This window comes from Monodelphis domestica, chromosome 6 (assembly GCF_027887165.1).
Source record: "Monodelphis domestica isolate mMonDom1 chromosome 6, mMonDom1.pri, whole genome shotgun sequence".
Classification (NCBI taxonomy): Eukaryota; Metazoa; Chordata; class Mammalia; order Didelphimorphia; family Didelphidae; genus Monodelphis; species Monodelphis domestica.
The window spans coordinates 288,385,324-288,411,292 of NC_077232.1; the positions used below are offsets into that span (position 1 = coordinate 288,385,324).

A 25,969-nucleotide genomic window follows, 5' to 3' on the forward strand; every position below is an offset into this window, starting at 1 on the left:
GAGTGAGAACAAAGGTGCAGAGAAAAATATGAATATACTTATGGATGTACTTGTCTTCACCCTTGCAGTTAGGAGTTGTTTCATAGCAAGCACTAAATAAAAGCTAATTGTTGGTGGGGAATCCTTAGTGGTTTAGATGTGTCTTTCTGCATTTTCTGTATTAGTATTTCTGGTCAATGTTAATCAATGAACAAACATTAATTATTAATCACTTACAAGAACCCAGGTGAGAGTAGTGCCACCTAAGACAAATGAGAGTGTCACAGAGGGCAAGTAAAAAAAGGAAGTTGACTTTTTTTTTCTTTCCAGTTTGGGATGTCTACGAGGACCGTAGACCGGTAAGAGAAAGTGGGTCCCCCAAAGTAACCTCGGGCAGGTAAAGGGAGGAGGCACCTCCCCTATACGTAGGCGCTCTCTCTGCAGTCCATCCTTCCATCAAGATAAGAGGGCAGAGCTTCATTGGTTGAGAAATATAACCTGAGCCTGTTCCGCTCGCAGGCGCTCTTTTTGCAATCTCTCCTCCCGTCAGGAAAGGGGGCGGGACTTCCCGATTCGGAGACTTGAATTGGCTTGTCAGTCTCCAGCGGAAGTTTGGCTATCCGAGCCGGGTCACGTGCCTTGCGGCGTCGTAGCGCCTGCGCGGCAGGGCAGTAGAGTTTGCTGTGGGCTAGAGCGGCCCCGGCTGTTCTCGGGCTCCGGCCCCTATCCGGCCCTAGACCCAGACCCGCACCCGCACTGTCCCTGAGCGGCAGGAGGAGTAGGAGATGGCAACGGCAGCTGTCGCGGTGGAGGGCGAAGATGGCGGCGGTGGCAGTCGGGAACGAGAGAGCCGGGGCTGCGAGCACTATGACCGCGGCTGCCTTCTCAAGGTGACAGGAGCTGGGGGAGGGAAGGGCTTCCCGGAGGCCTGCCGAAGGTGCCATCTACGCCAGGGGGACCCCAGAGAGCCCAGAACCAAAGTTAGGGGGAGGGGAGTGACGGAATAATGTCAGCGCTCTGGGAGGGGACTTGTTAGCGGAGAGAACTGAAGAGGCACGAGGTTAACCCATGGGGGCTGTCTCGAGGTATTAAGGAAGTGCCTACTGTGTGCCAGGTATACACAAAGGATCCTTGTCCTCGAGAAGCCCACAGTCTTGTTGGGAGGTGGGGAGAGGCTAAACAGATCTGACATATCTGGACAATCTACACATAGACCACCGCCGTAGACGTAATCGACACGTTTGTAGCATTTGTATAACGCTTTAAAGTTTGCCTTACTGATATTATCCTTCAGTATAGCCCTGGGAGGCAGGCACTGTTATCTCCATTTTACATCTGAGGAAACTGAGGCAGGCGAGGCGAAGTGACCAAGGGTCAGATAGCCATCGAGGCTGGATTCAACTACTAACTCTATCCACTGACCCGCCTAGCTATTATTACCTATGAGTTGTCAGTGGTTGACATTATTACATAGTTAGAATTTCTACAACACTTTAAAATCTGCAAAAACTCTACAAATATTAGGTCATTTGACTTTCTCCATAGACGAGGCCTTAGGAAGGCAAGTGCTTTTATTACCACTATTTTGCAGATGAGAAAGTTGGTGCAAAAAAGTTAAATGACTTGTCCAGAGTCATACTGAAGTAGGAGAAATGATTGTCAGTGTAAGGTGCAAGCCTGACTATTCATACTCATTCACCTCCCCACAATCAATGCAGATGACACTGCTATGAGCTAAGAGGGGCGGTTAATTTGCCCTCTTGGGCCTTCTGGGAGTGAAAATTTCCCTTGGAAGTCCCTGTAACTGTTGTGGTTACTAGTGCCCTCAGGCATTAGTGGGCCTAGCAGGACTTGCCCTTTCTCATCTTTACAGATAGTGAGTGAGACTGGATTGGATTTACCAGCCTAGGAGCTGTATTTTTTACCTATTAACCATCAGTGATTGGCATCATCATCTAGTTAGCACTTTAAGGTTTTCAAAACATTTTACAAATATCTCATTTGATCCTTACAACAACAACTCTGGGAGGCAGGTTTACTTACTAGGTTACTTACCCCTATTTTACAAATGAGGAAGCTGAAACAAATAGAGGTTAATTGACTTGCCCTGGTACATAAGAGCTAATGAGTATCTGAGGCTGGACCTGTAAATCTATCCATTCCACCACTATCTCCCCCTGCATCCTGCATACTCACTACAAATCCACTGAAGTTGTTTACCCAAATGATTTGACACAGGTTAACATCTAATTGTGGGATAAGTTTTCCAGATATTAAACTTTTGTCTTTTCTACTGGTGTGTCTGGAACACAGAACCATAGCTTTAGAGCTAGAAGGACCTTAGGGATCATCTAATAGCCAGCTTTCTCATTTGTCTCATTTTATAAATGAGAATTAAAAACTGTCCTAAAGAAGGGAAGGGAGTTTTGCCCAAGATCCCAAAGAAACCTTGGTCATCTGGCTCCAAATTCCTTGTCACCACTCTCTTGTTCTGGCTTATTGGATCTCTTTTGTTAACTGTCAAAATATCTATCATTGTCTCATTTTGTTCAAGCATGAGACTTCACTTACCAAAGAACTGGTAGTTTAATCATCTAATTAAGATAGAACTTCCTTTCTTAATGGAGTACATTTCAGTTGAAATTTCTGAAAATGCATTTTTGCTCTCTAAATTTCTTCACTTCCTTCCTCCTTCCCATTCTGACCCTTCCTTCCCTTTCTCTGTTCTCCCCTCCCTTCCTCCCTTCTTTACCTTTTGTTTTAGAATCAATACTAAGTATTGATTCCAAGGCACAAGAGAAGTAAGGACTAGGCAACTGGGGTTAAGTGACTTGCCCAGGGTCACACAACTAGAAAATGTCCGAGTCTACATTTGAACCCAGGATCTCCTGTCTCTAGACTTGGTTCTCTATCCACTGAGCTACCTAAGCTACTCCTGCATTTATTTCTAAGTTAGATCCAAGTTAAATCTATCCCAGAACAATTGGCATAGTTGTTCACATTTAGAATAGATTAATCTCATTAAAAGGAGATATTCTAAGTACATAGCAAGTTGGTCTTGGATTAGCCCTCCTTGCTGATAAGTCTAGAGTGTACTATCACCCCCAAATACAAAAAGGCTTGAATTTGACCTCAAAGAGTTTGCTACTGTTTTCTCCAGGATATGCGTGATTTTTATTTACAGCATATAGTCACATTGGCCTCTCCTTGTCTTGTTATAAGGCCAGGGAAAGGACTCCCTCATTTCTCTCATCTCTAGTTCAAGGGCCTTGACAAAGTCACAACTAATAAGTGTCAGAAGTAGAATTCAGATACAGACATTTATTGCAGAATGTTGCTTTTCTCATGTGAAGAAAAAAGAAAAAAAAACTTTTAACATTAAAATCTTCTGTTCTTTTGGGTAGGCTCCTTGCTGTGATAAATTTTATATCTGCCGCTTATGCCATGATAACAATGAAGATCATCCTCTGGACCGCTTTAAAGTAAAAGAAGTACAGTGTACGAAGTGTGGAAAAATTCAGAATGTAAGTCTTTGATGCATTTCTATTTTGTAAGTTTTTTTATCCTGAGATGATTTGAAAGTTCTTACATTTTTATTATCATATTTTTGTATGAAGATGCACTTTAATTTTAAGAGTGAAGTATTTTATATTACTTAAAATTGGTTAAAAATAAAAAAGAACAGATTAATGTACTTTGGCAAGAACTAGTAATTCTGGGTTTTAGAATTCTACTTCAGCAAATTTTGGTAGATTTATTTTAATTTTATTACATTTTCTTATAGGCTCAACAGATATGTGAAGAATGTAGCACTGTTTTTGGAGAATATTATTGCAATATCTGCCACCTATTCGACAAAGACAAGAAGCAGTATCATTGTGAGAAGTGTGGAATTTGTAGGTACTGTATGTAAACTATCCCCTCCTCTCTTTTAAGGTCATCATTTAAAAAATCATTATGATTGTTTTAATTTTTTAAACTTCAGCTATAACATATTTTCAGGCCAAATATTAAGGAAACAACTGAATAAAACATTTTATAATAAGAGATATGTATTACTTTTAATAGGCATAGAGGAATAGATATTTTAAAGTGATTTTATTTCTCACTAAGCATTAGTGTAAATATTAACTTTTTATGTGACTTCACAGCAAGGTTTTAAAAAACACTATGATTCTTGCATTTGGGAACTATTTAAACTTTAATACACAGTTTAGAGATTCCAATTTAGCATAACAAATTAACATTTTATAGAATGCTAGCAAATAATTAGAATTCTCATTGAGAATATTATTCAGTTAATTAAATAAATCAGTGAATATAAACAAGTTACCTTTAAGTTGGTACACATTCAGTCACTTCAGACCTTTTAAAATAAAAATCATTGCTCCATTATTGAACTAAAAATGGTTATTTTTTTCCTTAACTATACCCAAAGTTACAAAAGGTTTTTTTTTTTAAATGAAAGAGGTTTCAGAAAAACTTATGGAAGTTAGGAAATTAATAAGGAAATTTATAAGTGATCAAAATTAATAGAGGGCATTTCACAGAAGGAATAAGCCCTTCCTCAGACTTTCCCATCCATGGGAGCAAATATAAATTGAAATGAGTCAGATCAAGCATTTGAGTTTGCCATTTTCCCTGTATGTTTTCTTTACTTTTTAAATATATAATATAGACCCTGGAAAGTGGAATTTCAGTCCTTATTTTCATTGGTAACTATAAAATCTTAAAACTAGAAAATTTTGTTTTGCCTATTACGCATTTTACATGTGTAATATAACTTTATAATGTTTATCTACTATATAGTTACATATTCTAAGGAAGCTGTCATTGTCTCTAATGATGACATCTTTATTCATTGAGTCTGGCTTTATTTTTTTGGAAAAATCTACATGTAATTTATAGCTAGGGAAGCTAGGTGTCATAGTGGATAGAACCTTGGCTTTAGAGTCAGGAGGACCTGAGTTCAATCTGGCCTCAGGTACTTACTAGCTGTGTGACCCTGGGCAAGTCACTCAACCCTGTTTGCCTCAGTTCCTCATCTGTAAAATGAGCTAGAGAAGAAAATGGCAAACTGCTTTAGTACCTCTGCCAAGAAAACCTCAAACAGAGTCATGGAGAGTTAGATACAACTAATCAACTAAATGTCAACAAATTTATAACCAAATCTGGTGAATAGATAATCAAGTTATGTAATAGTATTAGAAAATGAGAGCAACTACAGAGTTTAGGCAGCTAGGTTGCTGGAGTGTGGGGCTGGAGCCAGGAATACTCTTCTTCTTCAGGTCAGATCTGGCCTCAGATACTTAGTTCATTCATACTCTTCACTGGAAGGCCAGGTGCAGAAGCTGAAACTGAAATACTTTGGCCACATAATGAGAAGACAGGGCTCATTGAAAAATATCCAGATGTTGGGAAAGATTGAAGGTGAAAAGAAAACGGGAGAGCAGTAGCTGAGAGGTATAGATACATCATGGAAACAGATGGAAACAGTGAACATGAGCTTGTACTGACTTGGAGAGATAGTGGAGGATAGAAGAACCTGGAGTACTATGGATCAAAGTCATAAAGAGTCAGACATGACTGAGCAACAAAGTTATAAAATGGAATTTTCTTGTGTTGCTCTGAAAATAATCCTTCCCCCATAAAACAGTTTTTTGAAATGCCCTAACCAGTGGTGAGTTTGTTGATATGGCTTGAAGAATATAACATTTTATATAGCTGCTCCTTATAATTTGCCTGCCTTAAAAATATATATATATATATATATATATATATATATATCTGATTCAACTTGCATTTGTTACTTGTTCTTTCAACAACAGTCTTCTGGTGACTATAAAATATTTTATGACCCAAGTAATTCTGAATGTATCAACCTAAGTGGTTTTTTGAGCATATCATCTGAGGGGCCAGATAGCTGGTGAGGAGATGGATAGGAACAAGGATGTATAGTGTGAAGCATGATTAGGAACTCTGTGAAATAGTGCATAGAGTGAGGCATATACTATGAGGATCAGCAGGACCACAAATAAGGTTCAACCTTTAAAGCTTGATGGCCAAGCAGCTGGCGAGGAGGTGGAGAATGGGCCATTCTCTCCAAGTTAATAAAAATCCACTGAATGTTTTTGCTGGTACAACTTCAGCCACTCCTCCAGCCCCTCCTGTGCTCATTTGGCCTTGGCCTAGCGCATGTCATCAAACCAATAGTGATTTGTGGTCTCTTAATGGTCTGAGTAGATTTCCATCCAGGTTGTTTCCCAGTCTTCCTGAGTCTCCAGTCTGACTTTATCTCACTCTGCTGCAGCTATTTCAAGACATTACCTTGTAGTGACTGTCCAAAAGGGAAATCAGTTAGTCTGGTCTGACCTGTTCTTGATGGAGCCATGCCAGCCTCTTGTAATCACCACCTCCCAGTCATCTCTTTGGTGAGCCATTCTGGAGTTTGCCCAGGGATTAAAGTCAAACTGGCTTTCCTTTAATTTGTAGACTCAGTTCATCCCTTTTTGTTGTTCTTGCCCTTCCTCACTAACCTTGATGCTTTCTGAGCTCTAGCACTGCTGTCAGTGTTTTCACAGGATCACGTACACCTATGTTAGGTCTTCTTAGTTTCATCCTCCAGTACCTGGCTTTGCTACTTAATAAAATTCCTGAAAAAATAAAATTGGTTGGTACATCCACATTGAGCTTTTCCAGACAAATCCCATTTCCCTTCCCCCTTAACATTTTTTCTCTTTGTATCTTCAGAAGTTTATTCTTAAGCATCTGTCCTCTAAAGCTTTATAATCTAAAAGATCTTACCTATCCTCTCTCTGAACTGACTAGATCCATGTCAGTGTATGCCCAGATTTTCTTTATTTTATCATGTCCTCTAGAAGGAAGTGGTCACTAGTCCCTAGGGTATACAAGTTGGCTGCTAGGTGGCATAGTGGATAGAGTGCTGGGCTTGGAGTCAGGAAGACCCAAGTTCAAAGGCTGCTTTAGCCACTTATTAGTTGTGTTACCCTGGGCAAGTGTTTTTAAAAAATCCCAAATTCTGGAGTAGTGGAAAATATAGAATTGTCTCAAGGTCGTCCCAAATGTATGGGAGAGAATGGTGAATAAATGACTTTGTCAGGGCTAGATAGATAAAAGAGACTTACTGATCTGTAAAGGCAAGTAGGTAGCTTAGTGGATAGAGTGCTAGGCCTGGAGTTGGGAAGACTTTCTGAGTTCAAATCCAGTTTCAGACCCTTATTAGCTGTGTGATTCTGGGCAAGTCACTTAACTATTTTTTTTTTTAAACCCCTGCCTTCTGTCTTAGAATCAATAAGGGCTAGGCAATGGGGGTTAAGTGACTTGCCCAGGGTCACACACCTAGGAAGTATCCAAGGCCAGATTTCAACCTAGGAACTCCCAACTCTAGGCCTGGCTCTCAATCCACTGAGCCACCCAGATGCCCCCAAGTCACAACTTCTAGTCACCTTAATCTACTGGAGAAGGAAATGGCAAACTACTACAGTATGTGCTAAGAAAATTCTGTGGATTCCTGGAGTAGAGTTGGATATGACTCAGTGGGCAATGGAACTGTCAATTGGAAACTAGAGTATAAGGGTTGAGAGAATATAAGAATAAGATGAGTTAGGGATCAATAGGTTTAATTTGTAAAATGTCAGTTTTGAGGCAGTTCTTGAAAGGGTTGATTTACTTGCATCTTTGTGAAGAAGAAAGGGTTGCAACCAGGAGAGAGATTTTTCTCCCTTTTCCTTATGTAGCATCTAGAGTGCTGTGATCAATGAGTGCTTACTATACTAAATGATTATGTGAGTAAAAGTTTCATTATCATATATGAATAGGAATTACCACTTAAAATTCTAGGCAACTTAAAGAGTTCATTCATGTTACCCTAGCACTTAAACATAAGGAGTCTTGGAGACTGTTTAGTACAAGGCTTTTTCTTTTACAATGATTTGCCTGTACTTATGCATATAATTAGCTCCCTTATTACCTTCTTTTGTACTTAGGCTCTATTTGGCTTCTAGTTAGAGATTAGAAGCCAAAAGCTACAAAAGTCCCTATGAGTTGCCCTATAGGGGAATAGCCCTCACTCTGGCCTTTGCTTCCAGTGGGGACTTCAGTAACTATTTCCCAGTGCTGGAGCTATTACTGCAAGAGCCATCCCCATTGGGGAGGGAAATCTACCTTGTTGTACTAAGTTGCCAGTTGTGTTGGAGAAATTAAGAAGTAGTTAGCAAGGGAGTTTGACCTACACAACTATACAGGAAAGAATAAACACTTAAATGTCTACTGCCAGTTTTTAACATTGCTGCATTTGGAAGGACAGTTGGAGAATTTTTCCACTAGAACATCTCTCTGGCACAGACCAGGGAGAGGAAGCTGGGAAAGCTGGAGTGTTCGAAGGAAATTGCAGAGGTCTCTTCCTGACCCTAAATATCCAGGGCTCATTATTTTGAATCAGTCATTTTGCCAGTGTTGAATGAAGGAATGTAAAGATGGTCATTAAGTGTTTTTGATGAGCAAAGTAATGACACCATTCTGACATGTATTTAATTAAATGTACAACATCACTAGATGTATATGTGTAAAAGTAAGAGATTATTTTCCCTTTGGATCCTAATAGGATTATTCTCTAGTGGAAAACTGAATTCTGAAGTGTAGTATAAAGAAGACTGCAACTACTGCTACATAAAAGATTGAGTTTTGGGAGATGAATAAAAGTTTTTGATAGGAAATTATCTTGATTGATTTGCTATTTTTCCTAACATGGAAATTAATTGAATTTGTTTCAAAAAATAAAATGCCAATGATCTCCTTTTTTTTTTGGTTTTGTTTTAGGAAAGGATTCTTGACCTCTTCTCATAATATTTGATTTTCTTTATTCTATAGTCAGGGTTTTTTAGTTTGTAATTTAATTTATTCATTTCTCAGGCATGGCTTTAAAAAACTCAGGGTTTACATTTCTAATTCAAAATAAGTGGCTTTCTTTAAAAGGGAAATTTAAAAAATTGTAGTGGTATTAACCCTAACTTTTTTCCCTCTTGGCCTTCATCTCTCTCTTTTTCTTATCAGGATTGGTCCGAAGGAAGACTTTTTTCACTGTTTGAAATGTAACCTATGCCTATCCTTGAGTCTCCAAGGGCATCACAAGGTACAGAAATTAGATTACTTTTAGGTACCTTGCAAATTTTTAGTTTTGCATGCATATCCACCAAGATTTTATTATTTGAGACTAAATAATAAATAAGGTTAAATCAGAGCAGAAACAAAAATAAATAAGGGAAAATACCTACTTGTTGAAAAACTTTATGGTCCAGTAAAGCAGCTAAGATGTTTACATAAGTGACTACAATACAGATAGACTATGAGTATGGGTATAAAGAGAATTTGGGAACCCACTGCCCTGATGCTTATAGAGAGAGATGAATTCTTTAGGGATGAGGATAGCAAAATTGGAGAAAAGTTTGTGAAAGCCATGTTTGAGCTAGGTCTCCAAGAATATATGGGTTCTGGGGTGGATTGTGGAAAAGGAGAGTTCAGTTTGAAAAGAATTAAAAGGCATTTTGGGCTTTGGGAAGTTAAGAGATATACAGAGGTAAGAAATGAGGAATAAGGAGTTCAGTTTGGCTGGAGTGTGGATAAAGAAGGGAAGTAGTGAGAAGAGTGGGTCAGGTTTTGGAAGGCCCTACCTACCATGCTGAACAGTCTGGGCTTTTATTAGGTTGACAAGGCATCTTTGAAAGCCTTTGAGGAATGAAGTGATGTGATTGATGCTATACATGAGGGAGAGCAATATGACTGGGATCCTTTGAATGGATTGGAGAAAGGAAGAGCCTGGAGACAGGAACAGGACTTAGGGAACCATCCCAAGATTCCAAATGAGAGAATTCAAGGTCAAGGTCAAGTTCAAGATAGTTCACTGGACTCCATGCCTTTTCTTCTGAACCTTTAAGGAACACTTAATGTCACTTGTACAGTGTTGTTGAGTTTTAACTGATGTAGGTTTTTGGAAATCATTGGCATTCTTTTTTAACAGTGCATACTTTTTAGCCTAATTCTTTCCCCTAAACCTCTGTTCTATTTCAACAACCCCATCACTCTTTAAGTCCCACAGGTTTGAAAACTTGCTGTCACCCTGGACTCTAGTCTTCCTTTACTTGCTAAGACCTATTAAACCTCCTCTACAAAGTCTTTCCTGTCCATATCATTCCCTTTTTTACTTATGACTACTACTCTGGTTCAAATAACTTTGTGGAGGTCTCTACTTCCTGTCTCGCCTCCTTTCCTTTTTCTGTCTTACTGCTTTTGTCTTCCCTTTCTCTTTTTTGCTTTTTCCCCTTCTCCCTTTCCATATATCTATATATCTATATCTATATCTTTATACACATGTACATTGTTTATTCATTTCAGAGAAATGAATTTCCTAACTCTTGCATTAGCCAGTGCTTCTTTGGTAGCTCTAAGGCATTCATTGATCCACTTGTGGATTTAATTTAAAAATACTCTTTGTCTTTGTTTTGATATAGTGTATTGAGAATGTTTCCAGGCAGAATTGTCCCATATGTTTGGAGGTGAGTTTTGGTTTTTGTCTTTATTTTTTTTCCCATGGCAAAGCCATGGAATCTTTACATCAACTTGGAGCTAACACTAGTATTTGCTTCCTTTGCAGGACATTCATACTTCCCGAGTAGTTGCTCATGTCTTGCCATGTGGGCATCTTCTACACAGGTAGATAAAAGGATCTTTCTTTTCCTGTAAAATATTAAAGAATAAGCAACATTTTTTAAAATGGAGAAATTTAAATTAAATTTAATAAAAATACATTTATTTTCTTTCAGAACATGTTATGAAGAAATGTTAAAAGAGTGAGTATCATATATGTTGGCAGTCCTACATTTTGGCAGTTTAATAACATCTTAGGGGTATCTCTGGCCCTTGAGACTGTGGTGATCTCCATTCAGAAGTTAACCAAGCCAATCTGTTCCTCTGGGAAGAGAGGCCTGGCCAGACCCCATTCCCTGCTTCGGTGCATCTCATCTCCAAAGACTCCCTCTCCCATCAGAGAGATGGCCTTGGTGTTTTTAGAGTTGGCACATAGTTATTGCCAGAGATGAAGGCTGGAGCAGGTGGCACTAGTGAATTCTGCAAACAGGTTTTCTAAAATAAATTGTCAGCCAGGTGACAACATAGCCTTCAACCTAGAGGCTTCTACAAAGCTGTGACATTCCTGATCATCAGTGGGAGAGCAAGAGACTTGAGTGTCTGGTATCATTCACTCCCTGCTAGGTAGAATGGCTTGATAGTGGGAAATGATAGGAATCCCATTTTGGGGGTGGATGACCAGATAGAGTAAATCATGTTTAGGTAGAACATAAGCAGGAAGTTAAATTTGGTGTAAAATGCAGAGCTGTTAGATATTTCTGTTTTGAGAAGGGAGCAGCATGCCATGAATGATTAAATGATATATTTTGTCCTTGTGAAGGCATTGCCACAAAAAGAAGGCTGAAGAATAACTTAAATGTCTCAAGTAGTGCAACTAGGTAGTATAATGGGTAAAGTACTAGGTTTAGAGTCAGTAAGATGATTTAAAATTCAGCCTGAGACATTTTTTTTGCCACGTGACCCCATGCAAGTCATTTAGTCTCTCTTTGCCTCAGTTTCTTTGTTAAAATGGGGATTATAATAGTACCTACCTCCCAGAGTTGTTGTGAGGCCCAAACAAGATTATATTTGTAAAGTGCTTGGCACAGAATCTGGCATATAGGGCTTGTTATAAAAATGTGAGCCATGACTATGATTATTTTTGTTACTACATGGTTATTTTGCAGAGAAAACAAAATGGTTTTTATTTTCAGAAGAACAAGGAAAGAATGACAAAAAAATAGAGCAGTGTAAGGAAGAACTTATTCTGAGAGTGATTAAGCACTGAAACAAGAGGGTACAGACACCTCCCATGCCAGGGCAGTGGTCTTTCTGTTTCAAGTGGCTTATTTTTGGCTGCTTAAAGACAATAAACTGGCCTTGCTCCCGTTGCAGACTCACCAGGTGCTGAATTTGTAAAAGAATGTTTTTTCTTGTTTATAGAGGCTACAGGTGTCCATTATGTATGCACTCTGCTCTAGACATGACTCGCTATTGGCGGCAGTTGGATAATGAAGTAGCCCAAACTCCAATGCCAACAGAATATCAGAATATGACTGTGGAAGTGAGTATTAAAATCATTTTTCAAACTTTTAACAATTACCTAAGAATTCTTCTTGCCCTTCTCTTCTGACATTGATCCTTGTGCTTATTACATTATAGCTCAAGATTATTTGCTCTCTTCCACATTTCTGATCTCAAAAAAGTACTTTTAAGAATAATCTGTTGGGGTAGCCAGGTGGCTGAGGGGATAGAAAACCAGGCCTGGAGTTAGGAGGGCCTGGGTTAAAATCAGGCCTCAGATACTTCCTAGCTATATTACCCTGGGCAAGTCACCTAACCCCCATTGCCTAGCCTTTACCACTTTTCTGTCTTAGAACCAGTATTTGGTCTTGATTCTAAGACCAGAAGGTAAGGACTTAAAAAAAAAAAGAATAATTTTGCAGATCTTTTCAGTGGAAAATATAAAAGGAACCAATAGCACAAATAGAATTTTATCCCCTGTATTACTGAAACATTTTTTTAGTAGAACAAAATAGAGCCTTTAAACCTCTCCCCTCTTCCCCCACCTCAACAGAGTATTTCTTGCATATTTTGAGATATTATAATAAGATTGTGTGATAGACTTAACAATCCTGATGATGATGCTTGCACCTCTTCAGCTGACATCCTGGCTTTGTCCTGAGGATTATGTAAGAATGGATGCACTATAGAATTATGTGCTTGGGCACAGAGGCAGGTCTAGAACCTGAGTAGGTATGTGTAAAGAAAAAGCATTTTATCTTGAAGCCTGGGTTCAAGGATTGGGGAGGGGGAGAAGAGAGAAGCCTAAAGGCTTCTTTAAAAAAGCTTAATTTGAAAAGGAAGCAGAATTGGGACATTTGATATTTTCTGTGATAATTTTCCTTTGTAGAGAAATACATCTTGTTAAGCTGGTGGAGTTTTTGTGTAGCTCAGAGCCAGGGTGACTAGTGTCTTCTTCAGGGCACTACTGCAAGATGAGCCTTTTAAACCTCTTGTTTATATGGCTCTGGACCTGTGGATGTACAAATGTGCTGCAACCGTTAGTTGTAAGAGTTGCCTGAGGGGCAAATGACCAGCATGTGTGAGAGGCAGCACTTGAACCCAGGTCTTGATTTTGAGCCCTTCCAGTGGTTTTAAATGGTACATTTTAAAGATAAACTAAGTGATCAATTACAGATTTATCTTTTCTGAATTCATTTATCTTTGAAATGATGTAGGTGACATCTTGGGACTTTTCGTTTAGAAAAGTAAAAACTAGAAGTCTTCAAAATATGTTTGTATATTTCTTAGGATTCTCTTGGAAAGAAAATTCTTTCTTTGAATGCCTTTTTGGATGTGTGTCTCTTTTTTTTTTTTGCCACAGATTCTTTGCAATGATTGCAGTGCCCGCTCTACAGTCCAGTTCCACATATTAGGAATGAAATGTAAGAGCTGTGAGTCATATAATACTGCCCAGGATGGAGGATGTGGAATTCCTTTAGAACAACAGTGACCAGCCTCTTTAGACTGCATAGGACTGCATCAGAAGATTCACCGTTGTTTCTGAAATAAGAGACATTCCTTTAGTATGCTGTTGCTATGATATCACGAACATTAGTGAAAAGTTTGTGGTCATGTCACAACATCAACTCCCAATACAGGGCCCTATTAATCAGGCTCTTACTAGAATTGTCATCATTTTTATGGTTGTGCAAAAACTGTCTACCATTGAGTAGGAATTCCTTCAATGTTATTTAGAACTGCAATAACATCCTGCTTTGAAATTGATGTTCATTAAAATGTATAATTCCATTGAACTTCTTAAGCGAAGCTATGCATCCAGATCCTATAGTTCTTAATAGAACTGTGCTTAATATAAAAACTTTATGTATCTCAAGGGCTGTATTATAAAACTAAGGTTTATCTTATTGTCTAAACTTAAGAATTTTATAAAGCAGTTCCTTTTGAATGCTATAAATGTATATTTTAATGTTACATCAAATAAAAAATTCTTGGCATAGTCTGTTGTAGAAAGTTTTTCCAGGGTCATTGTCTAGTTCAAATTAAGTTTGGTTACAAATAAAAGTTTTGGTTACAATGGTAAATAAATTCACTTGGATTCATTTATTATTTAAATGTCTTTTTTCACTAACAGTTAGGAAAGAGATGTTTTATAAAATATATCTACTGTAAGATGCCAGATTTATTTCCCATTTTATTCTTTCCTCTGACATCCTATCTTTATTACCCAAATTTAGAGTAGATGACCTAAGCTATTATTTCACTGACTTTCATTTTCTTAGCTTCTTTCTTTCTTACTTCAAAACTCAGCATCACTTCCTCTTCTTCTTCCTGTAGCTCAGAAGTATCCTTATGCTTGTCTATGTCAAATCCCTATAGATCTGTGCCTTTGATCCCATTCTAATTTCCTCTGTGACCTTCTTGCAAGCCTCTTTTATCTCTGCTTTACTGTTGACTTCTTTCTTTCTCTTTGTAAACATGCTTCCTCAGATCTTCCAAATTCTAAGAAACAAATACTTTGCCTTGATCATTCTAGCTCTTATCCCAAATTTCTTGAAAAATTTTCCATACATGTTACTAATCACCTTGACTGTTTGTAATCTGACTTTTGCTTTCATTCTTCTGAGGCCACCAATAAGCCAAGCACCAACTGCATTGCGTTTCTCTTGCTCATACTTTATTGTGACAGCTTGCCCATACTGGTGTCTGGGTAGATTCTCCTTTTCATAGTTTGGGACTTACGGTGCCCTTAGGTGTCTGACAACTTCAAAAACCCTTTCTCTGTCTCTGCTCCTGCTCACTCTGTGAGAGTTCCTCAAAGAATGTCTTAGACCTCCCTTTCCTGTCTCATTCATTCCTGTAGCTCTTTTATTGAGGAAGAAAAGGAGTTATTTTTTATATTCAGGCCTGACATCACCTCTATCTCTTGCTGCCTTCATGATCTCTCAAGGCATCTGGGTGTCTTGCCATGTCTCAGACCTGACATGGCCAAAACTTTTCCTCAAAATTCTGCTTTGCTGTTGCCTACGCAGCCTTCCTTTTGCTGAGGTCTTTTGAGACTTCCTTCTCAACCAATCAATTATCAAGGTTTTTAGGCTAGATCTTCCTCACCTTGAGTGGGTTACTTAACTCTAGCTATCCTGGGTGCGCTACATTGTTGGGGAAGAACCTCACTCAGTTTCAGGGAAGTACTTGGGAGTATATTGGTCTTATGGCAATTATTTAAGTCTCCTTCCATATGAGCCTTCCCATGTTTCTCTTAAAACTCCTATTGGTCCTTTCTTGCAGTTCACCATTGTTCACCTACCACAATTTGACCATTCTTCAGTTGTTGGGAACATATGGCTCTCTAACATAAATAACAATACTTTTTGCATGTGAAGGAGTTGTGGTGGTTTTTTTTTTGTCTTTTTCTTGCTGATAAACTTCTTGGGGCAAAATCTTGGCAGTGGAATTGCTTGAGTGAAAGGCATAGAAAATAGAACTTTTGGAAGACCATGGTTCCAAAGGGAATCCCCAAAAGACTAAGCAAAAGGTACTAGCTAGAGTAGTAGCAAGCACTCTTCCCAGTTACTCCTGGGATAGGGACAGAACCAGAAAGAATTCATCATAAGTGCTTGCCCAGAGTAAAAAAAAAAAAGTATTTTGGAGTATTATGTATCAAGTATCAGTTCAAAAAGGTTTGAACTATTTGCTGGACAGTAGGCAGCCACTGAAGAATTTTTAGAAGAAGCACCTGACCAGATTTCAGTTGAAGGAGTACAATTTTGCAAGCAAAAAGGAGAAATGGAGGTGGATAAAGTGGAGATATGAAGACCTTTTAGAAAGTTATAATGCAGTCACCTGGACTAATGAGGTTCAGTTTTAGAGTAGCCACAGAGGGAACAGCAGAATCACAAATTGGATAGGTGTTGATGGAGTGGTCTTAGCAATTGATTGAAAATTATAAAGGAAACAAAATCCAAAGGATACCTCCAAAGTTGTGGAAATGACTTGAGTGACTATTGCCATGAAGTCAAAACAAGCCAGTTTCCAAAGAAAGATAAGAGACTTGGTTTTGGATGTGGTATGATGTTCAGTCATGTCCAACTCTTCATGACTCCACCTGGGATTTTCTTGGCAGAGATACTGGAGTAGTTTATCATTTCTTTCTCATTTAACAGATGAACTGAGGCAAACAGTTAAGTGACTAGTCTAGGGTCACACAGCTAGCATCTAAGGACGGATTTGAGCTCTGGTCCTCCTGACCGACTGACACTATCCACTGTACCACCTAGCTGTTCTTTGGCTACTAATAGAATAGACAGGTGGAGATGTAGGTCTGGAACTCCAGAGAGGTCTCAGATGGCCATAAAATGTGGAAGTCATCTACAATATAGAGAGGTGGTAGTTGAAGCCAGGAATGTGAGTGAAATTGCCAAAGGAGGAATGTATATTGAGAAATGGGTCAAGGACAGAACCTAGAGTAACACCCAGGTTTGAAGAGAGGGTGAAGACAAAAGGAACAATTTAGATGTTGGACTCTTTTTTTTTTTTTTGAAAATTGTATTTAGTCAATTTAGAACATTATTCCTTGGTTACAAGAATTATATTCTTTCCCTCCCCTCCCCCCATCCTTCCCATAGCTAACATGCAATTCCACTGGGTTTTACATGTGTCATTGATCAGAACCTACTTCCATGCTGTTGATATTGGCATAGAGTGATCTTTTAGAGTCTATATCCCCAGTCATATCCCCCTCGACCCAGGTAATCAAGTAGTTGTTTTTCGTCTGTGTTTCTTCTCCCACAGTTCTTTCTCTGGATGTGGATAGTGTTCTTTCTCCTAAGTCCTTCAGAATTGTCTGGGTCATTGCATTGCTGCTAGCAGAGAAGTTCATTACATTCAATTGTGCCACAGTGTATCAGATCCTATGTATAATGTTCTCCTGGTTCTGCGCCTCTCACTCTGCATCAGTTCCTGGAGGTCATTCCAGTTCATGGAATTCCTCTAGTTCACTGTTCAAAAGGAACAATTTAGAGAGCAAGAAGAATTGAGAATGTGGTGTCTACAAATGAGGAGTGAATAAACGATAGGGATTGGTCAGTCATGGCAGATGTTGCTGGGGGCAAGGAAGATTGCAAAGGTCACTTTATTTGGCAGTTTCCTGATTGCCATTTTGGTCATTTTGAAACAAGATGATAATCTGAGGCAGCTGCAAGGGAAGGAGTAGGAAAGTCTGCCTGAGGAGGTAAGTCCTGGAGAAGGTGGGAAGGAAGATTGAAGGCGCACAAATGGAGGAATTATTGTTAGTGAAGAAGGCAATGGTTTAATTGGCAAACATTTATATATATATATATATATATATATATATATATATATATATATATATATATGAGGTTTTGGGGATACCAGATGAAAGAATTTTCTCCTGCTCTCTAGGAGTTTACATTCTAGTGGTTGGGGTATAACTAAGGATAAATTTTAGGAGAACTTCTAGGGAGATCAACAAAGCTTCCCACATGAATTTGAAGGAAGCTTGAAGAACATAGTTCTGGGAGGGACTTGAGTAGCCATCTGGTCCAATCTTCTCTTTTTAGGAGTGACCTCCACTCCATGTCCCAGTGGCCCTAGGCCTCCCATTAATGCTCTTGGAGTCTCAACCTATCTTACCTGCTTTTCAGCTCACTTTTTGGGGTTGTCTTCCCCTATTAAGATATAAATTCCTTTGAGTGTGTGGACTCTCCTTTTTGCTTAGATTTGTATTCCCAGTGCTCATTGACATGAGGAAATAGGCCCAGGGAAGTTTAGCAACTTGCCCAACATCATACAATAAATGGAAGAACTAAGATTTGAATTCCAGTCCAAGTTCATTGGATTTCCAAGATACCACAATGCTTCCAGTTTGTCTGAAACATAGTCTCTGTGAAGGGAAGCAATATTAAATATCTGAAAAGGTAGATTGAGGACCAGATTGAGGACTTTAAATGTCAAGCTGAGAAACTTATAGCTAGGGAGCCACTGAAGATTCTTGAGTAAGGGAGTGACATTCAAACCTGTGCATTAGGAAGATTATTTTGGCAGCTCCTTAGAGACTGAGTTGGAGTAGGGGGAGACTTGAAACAAGTTTAGATGAGGTGATGAAGGCCTGCATTATTTTGGTTATGGTGTGGGTGGGGAGAAGAATATGTAAGTGAATGTAGAAATACTAAGACTTAGCCACCAGATAGATAAGGGTTTAAGAGAAGAGTGAAGAGTTGAGAAACCATTGATGGTAGCCTCAAAAGAAAGAGCTAAATTTGGAAGGATGAATGGATTAAATAGTCAAGATGACTGGTTATTTGCCGTAGGGAGGGTATCCTAGGGGAGATGTCTAGGTGGGTAGGCCTTGCTGGTGCTCAGGAAAACTGCAAGGGCTGAAGACAAAGATTCTGAAGTCATCTTTGCAGATATGATAGATGAATCCATGGGAGCTTATAAGATCACCAAGAGAGGATGCCAACAAAGAAACAGTCCGAATAAATCACTTTCAGCTTTTTTAGCAAATTGATGCAAAGGATGTACAAATATAGCTGTAATTTTTAAAAAGAACCCAAAGGGAGCTAGAGAGAAGGAGAAGACAGCTGTAAGTACTTTTAGCAGGAAGGCAAATTAGAAAATGCCTTATGGAAAAGAGAATCTAAATATGGTCATCTTGTAGTTTGCCTCTGAGGACCTTGTAGCAACGTTTTGTGATTCATATCAGACATTTTACAGAAAGCACAGGCCTCCTAAAAGCCACACTGGGTTGCATGTTTAGATATAAAAGCTATTCTAAAGCCCAGAAAAGTATACTATTTGCAAGAGAGACATAACAATAAGAAAAAGAGAAACGAGGATTGAATTTTATATAATTGAATGTATTGGAATGTATATATAGCTTGGAAGCAGAAATAGAAAGCTGAAGGAAATTGAAATACCAAATGATTATGTATCATTAAAATTACTAAATTAAATGAAGTTACTAAATTTCAAATAAACATTGAAATTACTAAATGATTATATATATAAATGCCTTATGGAAAAGAGAAACTGGATATGGTCATCTTGTAGTTTACCAGGACCTGGTAGCAAAGTTTTGTGATTCATATCAGACTATATATATATATATATATATAGTACATACACATATGTACACATATAGTTTGAAAGTGGGGAAAGCACTTTAATAAACATAAGACATAAGTAGAAACCTTAAAAGTATAATAAAGTATTCAACAGGCATTAGCTAATTGAGATCCCAATTAGTGGCTTCAATTTTGAATTCTCCAATACCAAGTAGAACAATTAGGACTCTTCACTTACATAGAAACCAATTTAAGGTCCTCATTATTGAATCTGTTATAGGTAACAATGTGTTGTTAAAAGTTTGAGTCATGGTTACTGTGTATTCTCCATCATTTTGATTTCCGCTCCTAGTCCTGCCCTTCCTTCTACATCAGTGTTTTGCTTTTAATCAGAGACCCCCTAATCCCCACCCTTATTTTACTTCCCTTCTCACCTCCTTTTTTATTCCCCTTATATTTTTCTGTAGGTCTATTGAATTCCCTCTCTCCCCTCTCTCCCTTCCTTTTGGTAATCCCCACCCTACTCCACCCTAAGTTTTCCCTTCTCAACTTCCCTATAGAGTAAGATAGAATTCGATACTCAAATGGATCTAGATGCTCTTCCCGCTCAGAGTTGATTCCACTGAGAGTAAGGTTTAAGTATTACCTAGTAGCACTCTCTTCTTCTTATAATAGTATTCTTCCCCTCCCCCTCACTTGTGCTTCTTTTTGTAGTATAATTTATCCTATTTTTCTTATTCCTTCAAGTTTTTCTTGGTGCCATCTTCTATTCCCCCTCTCCTTTCTTTTTTACATATCATCTTAAACCACTTAGTACTGTAAACGCCAAAACTGTAAGGATACTTTTAGTGTTTTGGCTTAAATCTAAGTAAGTGGTCACCATGGGAAATTCCCAAATATGAAAATACCCAAGTCAGCTGGGGATTTATGGAGATTTTAATTAATAAAGAGAGAAGGAATTAAGGAAAGGAGAGAGAGAGAGAATTAATTTAAACTGCTCTGGCTCAGGCTGAGCCAAGCAGTAGTTAAAGGCCTAGGCCAAAGTGGCCTCCCTGAGCCTAAAGGAGAGTGAGTCAGTCTTAGTACTTACCACAAGACCATCTCCAAGCAAGCTTCAGTGCTCCACTGAATCTTCTGAACTCCAAATTCCTCTGAACTCCACACCGAACTCAATTACCTCTCCAAACTGAATGACCTCAACTGACGTTTTACCCCTTCCTTTTAAAGAAATTTTCTCTTATGTCACCTCCTCTAAATTTTCACATCTATCAATCACAGTAGACGCTTTTTTTCACAGGGACTATGTTTCAGACAAACTGGAAGCACTGTGATATCTTGGAAATCCAATGAACTTGGACTAGAGTTCAAATCTTAGCTCTTCCATTTATTGTATGATGTTGGGCAAGTTGCTGAACTTGTTGGGTTGTTGATTCTTGATTGTAGACCTAGTTCCCTTGCTTTCTGGAATATCATATTCCATGCCTTTTGGCCCTTCAGTGTGGATGCAGTCAGAACCTGCATTATCCTCACTGTGGTTCTGTGGTATCTGAAAGACTTCTTGGCAGCTTGTAATATCTTTTCTTTGGTCTGATAGTTCTTGAATTTGGCTATAACATTCCTGGGTGTTGTCAGTTGGGGATTAAGTACAGGAGGTGATCTGTGGATTCTTTCAATCTCCAGTTTTCCCTCTTGTTCTAGGATATTGGGGCAGTTTTATAGAATAATTTCCTCTAGTATTATGTCCAGGATTTTTCTTTTGTCATGGTCTTCTGGTAGACCAATGATTCTTAAATTGTCTCTCCTCGAACGATTTTCTAAATCCTCTGTTTTGTGAATGAGATGTTTCATATTTTCCTCAATTTTTTTCATTCTTTTGGTTTTGTTTTATAGTGTCCTGCTGCCTTTTGAGGTCACTTGATTCCAGTTGTTGTATTTCTGATTCTTAAAGACTGGATTTCATCCCTGTATTTTTGGTCATCCTTTTCCTTCTGGTTTGATTTTCTTTGGAGGTCATCTTTCATCCTCTTTACCTTATCTTTCATCTCCTTTGCCTCATTTTCCAGCTGGTTGATTTTGGCTTTCAAGACACCTATTTTCTTGTTTTAGTTTAAGTGCCTCTGTTTCCAGATGACTTATCTTAGTTTTTAAGTTCCTTTCCCAATTGTCTTCAGCCTCTCTTAATTGTGTTTTGAGTTCTTCCACAGCCTGTATCCAGTTCGCTGGGATTTCTGATTTATTGTTTGCTGATCTCTTCCCCTCTGTTACGTTTGCTGAATGGAAGCTGTCTATTGTAATTTCTTTCTTCTTTTTCTGTTGTTTGCTCATATTTACTCCTTCTTTGGTCCCCATATTTGTCTGTGCTTTTGCTCTTCTCATTTTTTTGGTTTTGGGGCTTTCTGTCAGTCCCACCTCTTGGAGCTTTGTCAGATCCTCAGTGCTGTCTCTGGGGGAGGAGTATTGGCTTCCCTGTCCTCTGGAGGCTTTTGATGAGATTAAATTCAGCTGGGTTGGACTGTATGTGTTCTGAGGCCAAAAACTCCTGGAAGGCTGGAGCCAAATGGAAGATCTCAGCTGCCTAGGCTCTCTCCAGTTATCTCCAGCTGCTTCCCCGCCACCTGTGTTTGATGCTCTCTGCCTGGCATAGTCCTGCCTACAAGGTACACCTTCTAGACCAGTGCCTTTGCCTGCCCAGAGGTTCCTGTCCTTTTGGGAGGCCCAGCACTCTAGGGGGGATGGGGTCCTGGCCTCCCTGAGCTCTGATGACTCCTGATGGGATTAAGTTCAGCTGGGTTGGTCTGGATGTGCCCCAAGGCCAAAACCTCCAGTAAGGCTGGAGCCCAATGGAAGGACCCAGCTGCCCAGGCTGCCAGCTCTTCGATCTCTCTCTGGCTGCTTCCCTGCTGCCTGTGTTGGATGCTCTGAGCCTGGCACAGCCCTGCCCACAAGGGACACCCTCTAGACTAGTACCTTTGTCCACCCAGAGGTTCCTGCTGCAGCTGGGAGCTCAGCGCTATAGGTGGGGGGGAGAGGTCCTGGGACCTTCTTTCTGCCTTCCCCTTAAACCTGAGTGTTCTCAGATTCTGACTTTTGGGGTTGGAGGGCATACCTTTTGAATTGAGTTCAGCAAGAGGGTTCCTTGGCTCTGCCTTGTTGTTAGGTTTGATTTTAAGTCCCCTAGGAGCATTTAGTTTGTGATCGGTAAGGAAGGGTTTTCAGAGGTCTGAACTATTGCTGCTCTTAAGCCGCCATCCTGACTCCACCTCAAGGATTTCTAATTCTAAGGGATTCTAAATCCACCCAAATGAACTCCCTGGTTCCACAAGGAACCACTTCTCCTGTGATTCTCACAGGCTACATTAATCCTCCCTCATCTGACTAACCCAAGTTTATACTATTTAAATAACAACTACCGCTATTATCCTTATAAATCTTAACTTTGCTTTCAAATTATAAAATAGCAAAGGCTGGTTGAATCTCAACAAGAATCAAGTTAGGCCTGTGAGTCTGTTAAGACTTAGAGTACTCAGAGTCCAAACCAAAGACCAGGATTTTCTTTGGTCTTCTCAGAGTTAAACAATCTATAAAACCACAATAGCTATTCAATAGTGTTTTCCAAGTTGGGAAAGGAAAACACTGAGTTCCTTCAGATCTTTCCCTTAAGATCCCTTAAGAGAGATGTTCCCTCCTCCAGCCCTGAAAGAGTCTCAGAGTAGGGGGCAGCTGGGTAGCTCAGTGGATTAAGAGTCAGCCCTAGAGACGGGAGGTCCTAGGTTCAAATCTGACCTCAGCCACTACCCAGCTGTGTGACCCTGGGCAAGTCACTTGACCCCCATTGCCTAGCCCTTACCACTCTTCTGCCTTGGAGCCAATACTCAGTATTGACTCCAAGAAGGAAGGTAAGGGTTTAAAAAAAAAAAAAGAGTCTCAGAGTATGTATCTCTGCCAACTGCCAGTGACTGTAATTGACATAGAAAAAAATGGCTATAACTGTCACATATGAAATTAACATGCTCTCTCAGCTCTGCTTCAAACTCCAGTTCTTTTCTCAAGCAGCCACTTTACTTCTTATCTCTAATCTAATAAAATAATACTTATTTTCTAATATCATCTTTATACCTGGAAGACCTTGATAAAAGTTTGACAGTTGGCTTTCTGGAAAACCCCATACTCAACATGCTTTTAAGTTTAGTCAGCATTATTAACATTTTCTCCCTCACTTTGTTGTTTAGATAATTAACAAAACAGTGACTTGAGCCCTGATTATCGCATTTTCTGATTTTCTGCTCATACTGAAAATTTAACAGTACCGCCTGGAGCTGACTCCATATGATCCTTGAGCAAATTAGGACCTTCACCTGATATGCTGTAGGAAAAATAATCCAGATGACAGAAACATCTTAATAAACTTGCACCAAAATAAATGAATTAAAATCAGAAATGCCACCACATTTAATGAACTTTCAGTCCATGGTTCACTGCAAAACTAGGTATTGGATTTTAAAGTTTCAGTCAATATAAGTAAAGGCAAAATGGATTTTGTGATATTTTTTACCTCTGAATATGAGCTTGTCTAGTTAAAACAATTTCCTTCTAAAGAAACTAAATATATTTGTGCCCCATTCAGATTCTCCATATAGAAAGATGATAATTCAATAGCAATTCATTGGTTTGATTTGTTAAATTCATTCAGTTCCTTTAATGACTATTTCCTTTGCACTTTGCATGCCATCTTTGAGATATAAGGTTAGAAATTGATACTGTAGCTATTACTCAGTGGTTATTGACCTTTATTTGGCAGTTGCCTATCAGCTGATGTGAACTGAAATTCCGTTATAGCAGTTGGGTCTAGAGTTTGATAAATGTAGACTTTCTTTTTTTTTCAGTTTATAACAAAAACCTATTTAATAAGTTAATAAAAGATCAAGGAAGGGAAGGAAAGGATAAATTTAGAATTGAGGATATATTCCCTAATCCTAAAAGAACTAAACTTTTCCCCAGTACCCTTCTGCCTCCCAAAAGGCTGTCTTCTTGCTTCCTCAAGTTTCCTCAAGCCTCACTTAAGCTCCTTATCTCTGACTAATTCTCCAAAATCTAATTTTACTAAGCTAGACTAATTAATTATCTTCCTATATATGTATATTTAAATTCACTGTCTCCTTTACTTCCTTCAGCTAGAGATCAATTCAATCTCTCCCTCTTCCAGCAGTCAGCTCTCTTCAGGGCCTGAGTTGGGCCTACTTCCCTCTGCAGTGACAAAGAGAAAAAGCAGTCCCTCTCTTCTTCCAGTTGAGCTTCTTCCCCCACGTTTTTCCCAAATCTCCAAAATTACCTCTAACACCAACTGTCACCAGCTACTACAAGGTTTTCCAGACAACATATCCAACCAAACCCCCTCAGAGTGGGCAATCTCCAAGAGTGACAGTTATTTTCCCAAGAGACCCTTAGGTTCCTGGCAAATTTTATTAAGGAATCCCTATGAAGATTCCAGCTGACTTCTTAAGGTAACCCTTCACTCTTCTTCCCCTATTTCTAGTTATCAAGATCCTAATTAGTCCAAGTATTTAATTAGCACTTGTAGAGAATATAGAGTATAAATTTAATATATTTGCAATTCATAAGAACTGGGGATATCGTTGCCTATAGTGTAGCTATGTGCAATGGATAGAATTCAGGGTCTGGAGTCAGGAGGACTCCTCTTCCTGAGTTCAAATCTGGCCTCAGACACTAGCTGTATGACTTTGGCCTCAGTTTCCTCAGCTGTAAAATGAGCTGGAGAAGAGAATGCCAAACCATTCTAGTATGTTTGCCAAGAAAACCTTAGATTGGGTCATGAAGAATTGGACATGACAGAAAATGACTGAACACCAAAAAAAATTTTAAAGTGATGTATTTGGTTATTTGACCTCTTGACATCTGAACCCTACTGATTGAACTCTAATATTTACCTGCATTTATTTCACTGAACAATCTGCAGGGATCTAAAAAAAATACTACCCACAAGCAGAGGATAAACTGTGGGAGTAAAAACACCGATGAAAAGAAACTGCTTGACTACAGGGTTGGAGGGGATAAGACTGAGGAGAGACTCTAAATGAACACTCTAATGCAAATTCCAACAACAGGGAAATGGGTTTGAGTCAAGAACACATGTGATAACCAGTGGAATCGTGTGTCGGCTATGGGAGAGGGAAAGGTAGGGGGGAGGGGAGGAAAAGAAAATGATCTTTGTTTCCAGTGAATAATGTATGAAAACGACCAAATAAAATAATGTTTAAAAAAATATTTACCTGCATTTGTACTATATCTGGATACCTGCTAGCATCGATAACTCAAAAGACGACTGTAACCTTTTTGAATTGTAAGCATTGGGATTTGAAATCTCTTGGAGCTGTTGATCTGATTAATTTATTGTCTATCATCTTTGATCCTGGTAAATGTGTTTATGCTGACAAATCAGTAATCCACAAAAAGTAAATGTAACAGTTGTTAGCTGGGAGTGCTAAAGAGCATATCTATATTTAAGTTCATTTCAAGTGGATTTATATTGCTAGGAAGGTGATGGTGCAGTCCTATATACTTTTACTATCTCTAGTTTAATTAAACAAAATTGTTAATTGTTAAAAGCTGCTAGAAGTTTTCTTTTCTCTGGCTTAAAGTGATAATATTAATTTACAACTCTACTATATTCCTATTAAAACTTTAATTATTAAAAGCTGCTCTCTTATTTTGTCAAAACCCCT

At 38.9% G+C, this 25,969-nt stretch overlaps 1 protein-coding gene and 1 long non-coding RNA gene across 2 annotated transcripts; one reads left to right on the top strand and one right to left on the bottom strand.

Moving 5' to 3' along the window:
- The first annotated feature begins 580 nt into the window (after positions 1 to 580).
- RCHY1 (ring finger and CHY zinc finger domain containing 1) lies at positions 581 to 14,232 on the top strand. Its single transcript, XM_001375457.5, has 9 exons — positions 581 to 869; positions 3,384 to 3,503; positions 3,764 to 3,879; positions 9,052 to 9,130; positions 10,506 to 10,550; positions 10,649 to 10,707; positions 10,818 to 10,844; positions 12,064 to 12,184; positions 13,508 to 14,232. Exons 1-9 carry the CDS (start codon positions 765 to 767, stop codon positions 13,634 to 13,636), a joined length of 801 nt encoding a protein of 266 aa, XP_001375494.1. The 5' UTR covers positions 581 to 764; the 3' UTR covers positions 13,637 to 14,232.
- LOC130455125 (uncharacterized) lies at positions 10,556 to 24,665 on the bottom strand. Its single transcript, XR_008913040.1, has 2 exons — positions 24,559 to 24,665; positions 10,556 to 10,731 (listed from the first exon to the last, which is right to left on the bottom strand). It is a non-coding gene; the product is annotated as an uncharacterized LOC130455125 (long non-coding RNA).
- Positions 24,666 to 25,969: the final 1,304 nt, after the last annotated feature.

Bases quoted from the DNA above. Each gene is read 5' to 3' on its own strand.
- RCHY1 (XM_001375457.5), top strand. From the start codon at position 765: ATGGCAACGGCAGCTGTCGCGGTGGAGGGCGAAGATGGCGGCGGTGGC. The intron at 9,131-10,505 runs GTACAGAAATTA...GTTTTGATATAG, and splicing joins GTCTCCAAGGGCATCACAAG to TGTATTGAGAATGTTTCCAG. The intron at 12,185-13,507 runs GTGAGTATTAAA...TTTTTGCCACAG, and splicing joins ATCAGAATATGACTGTGGAA to ATTCTTTGCAATGATTGCAG.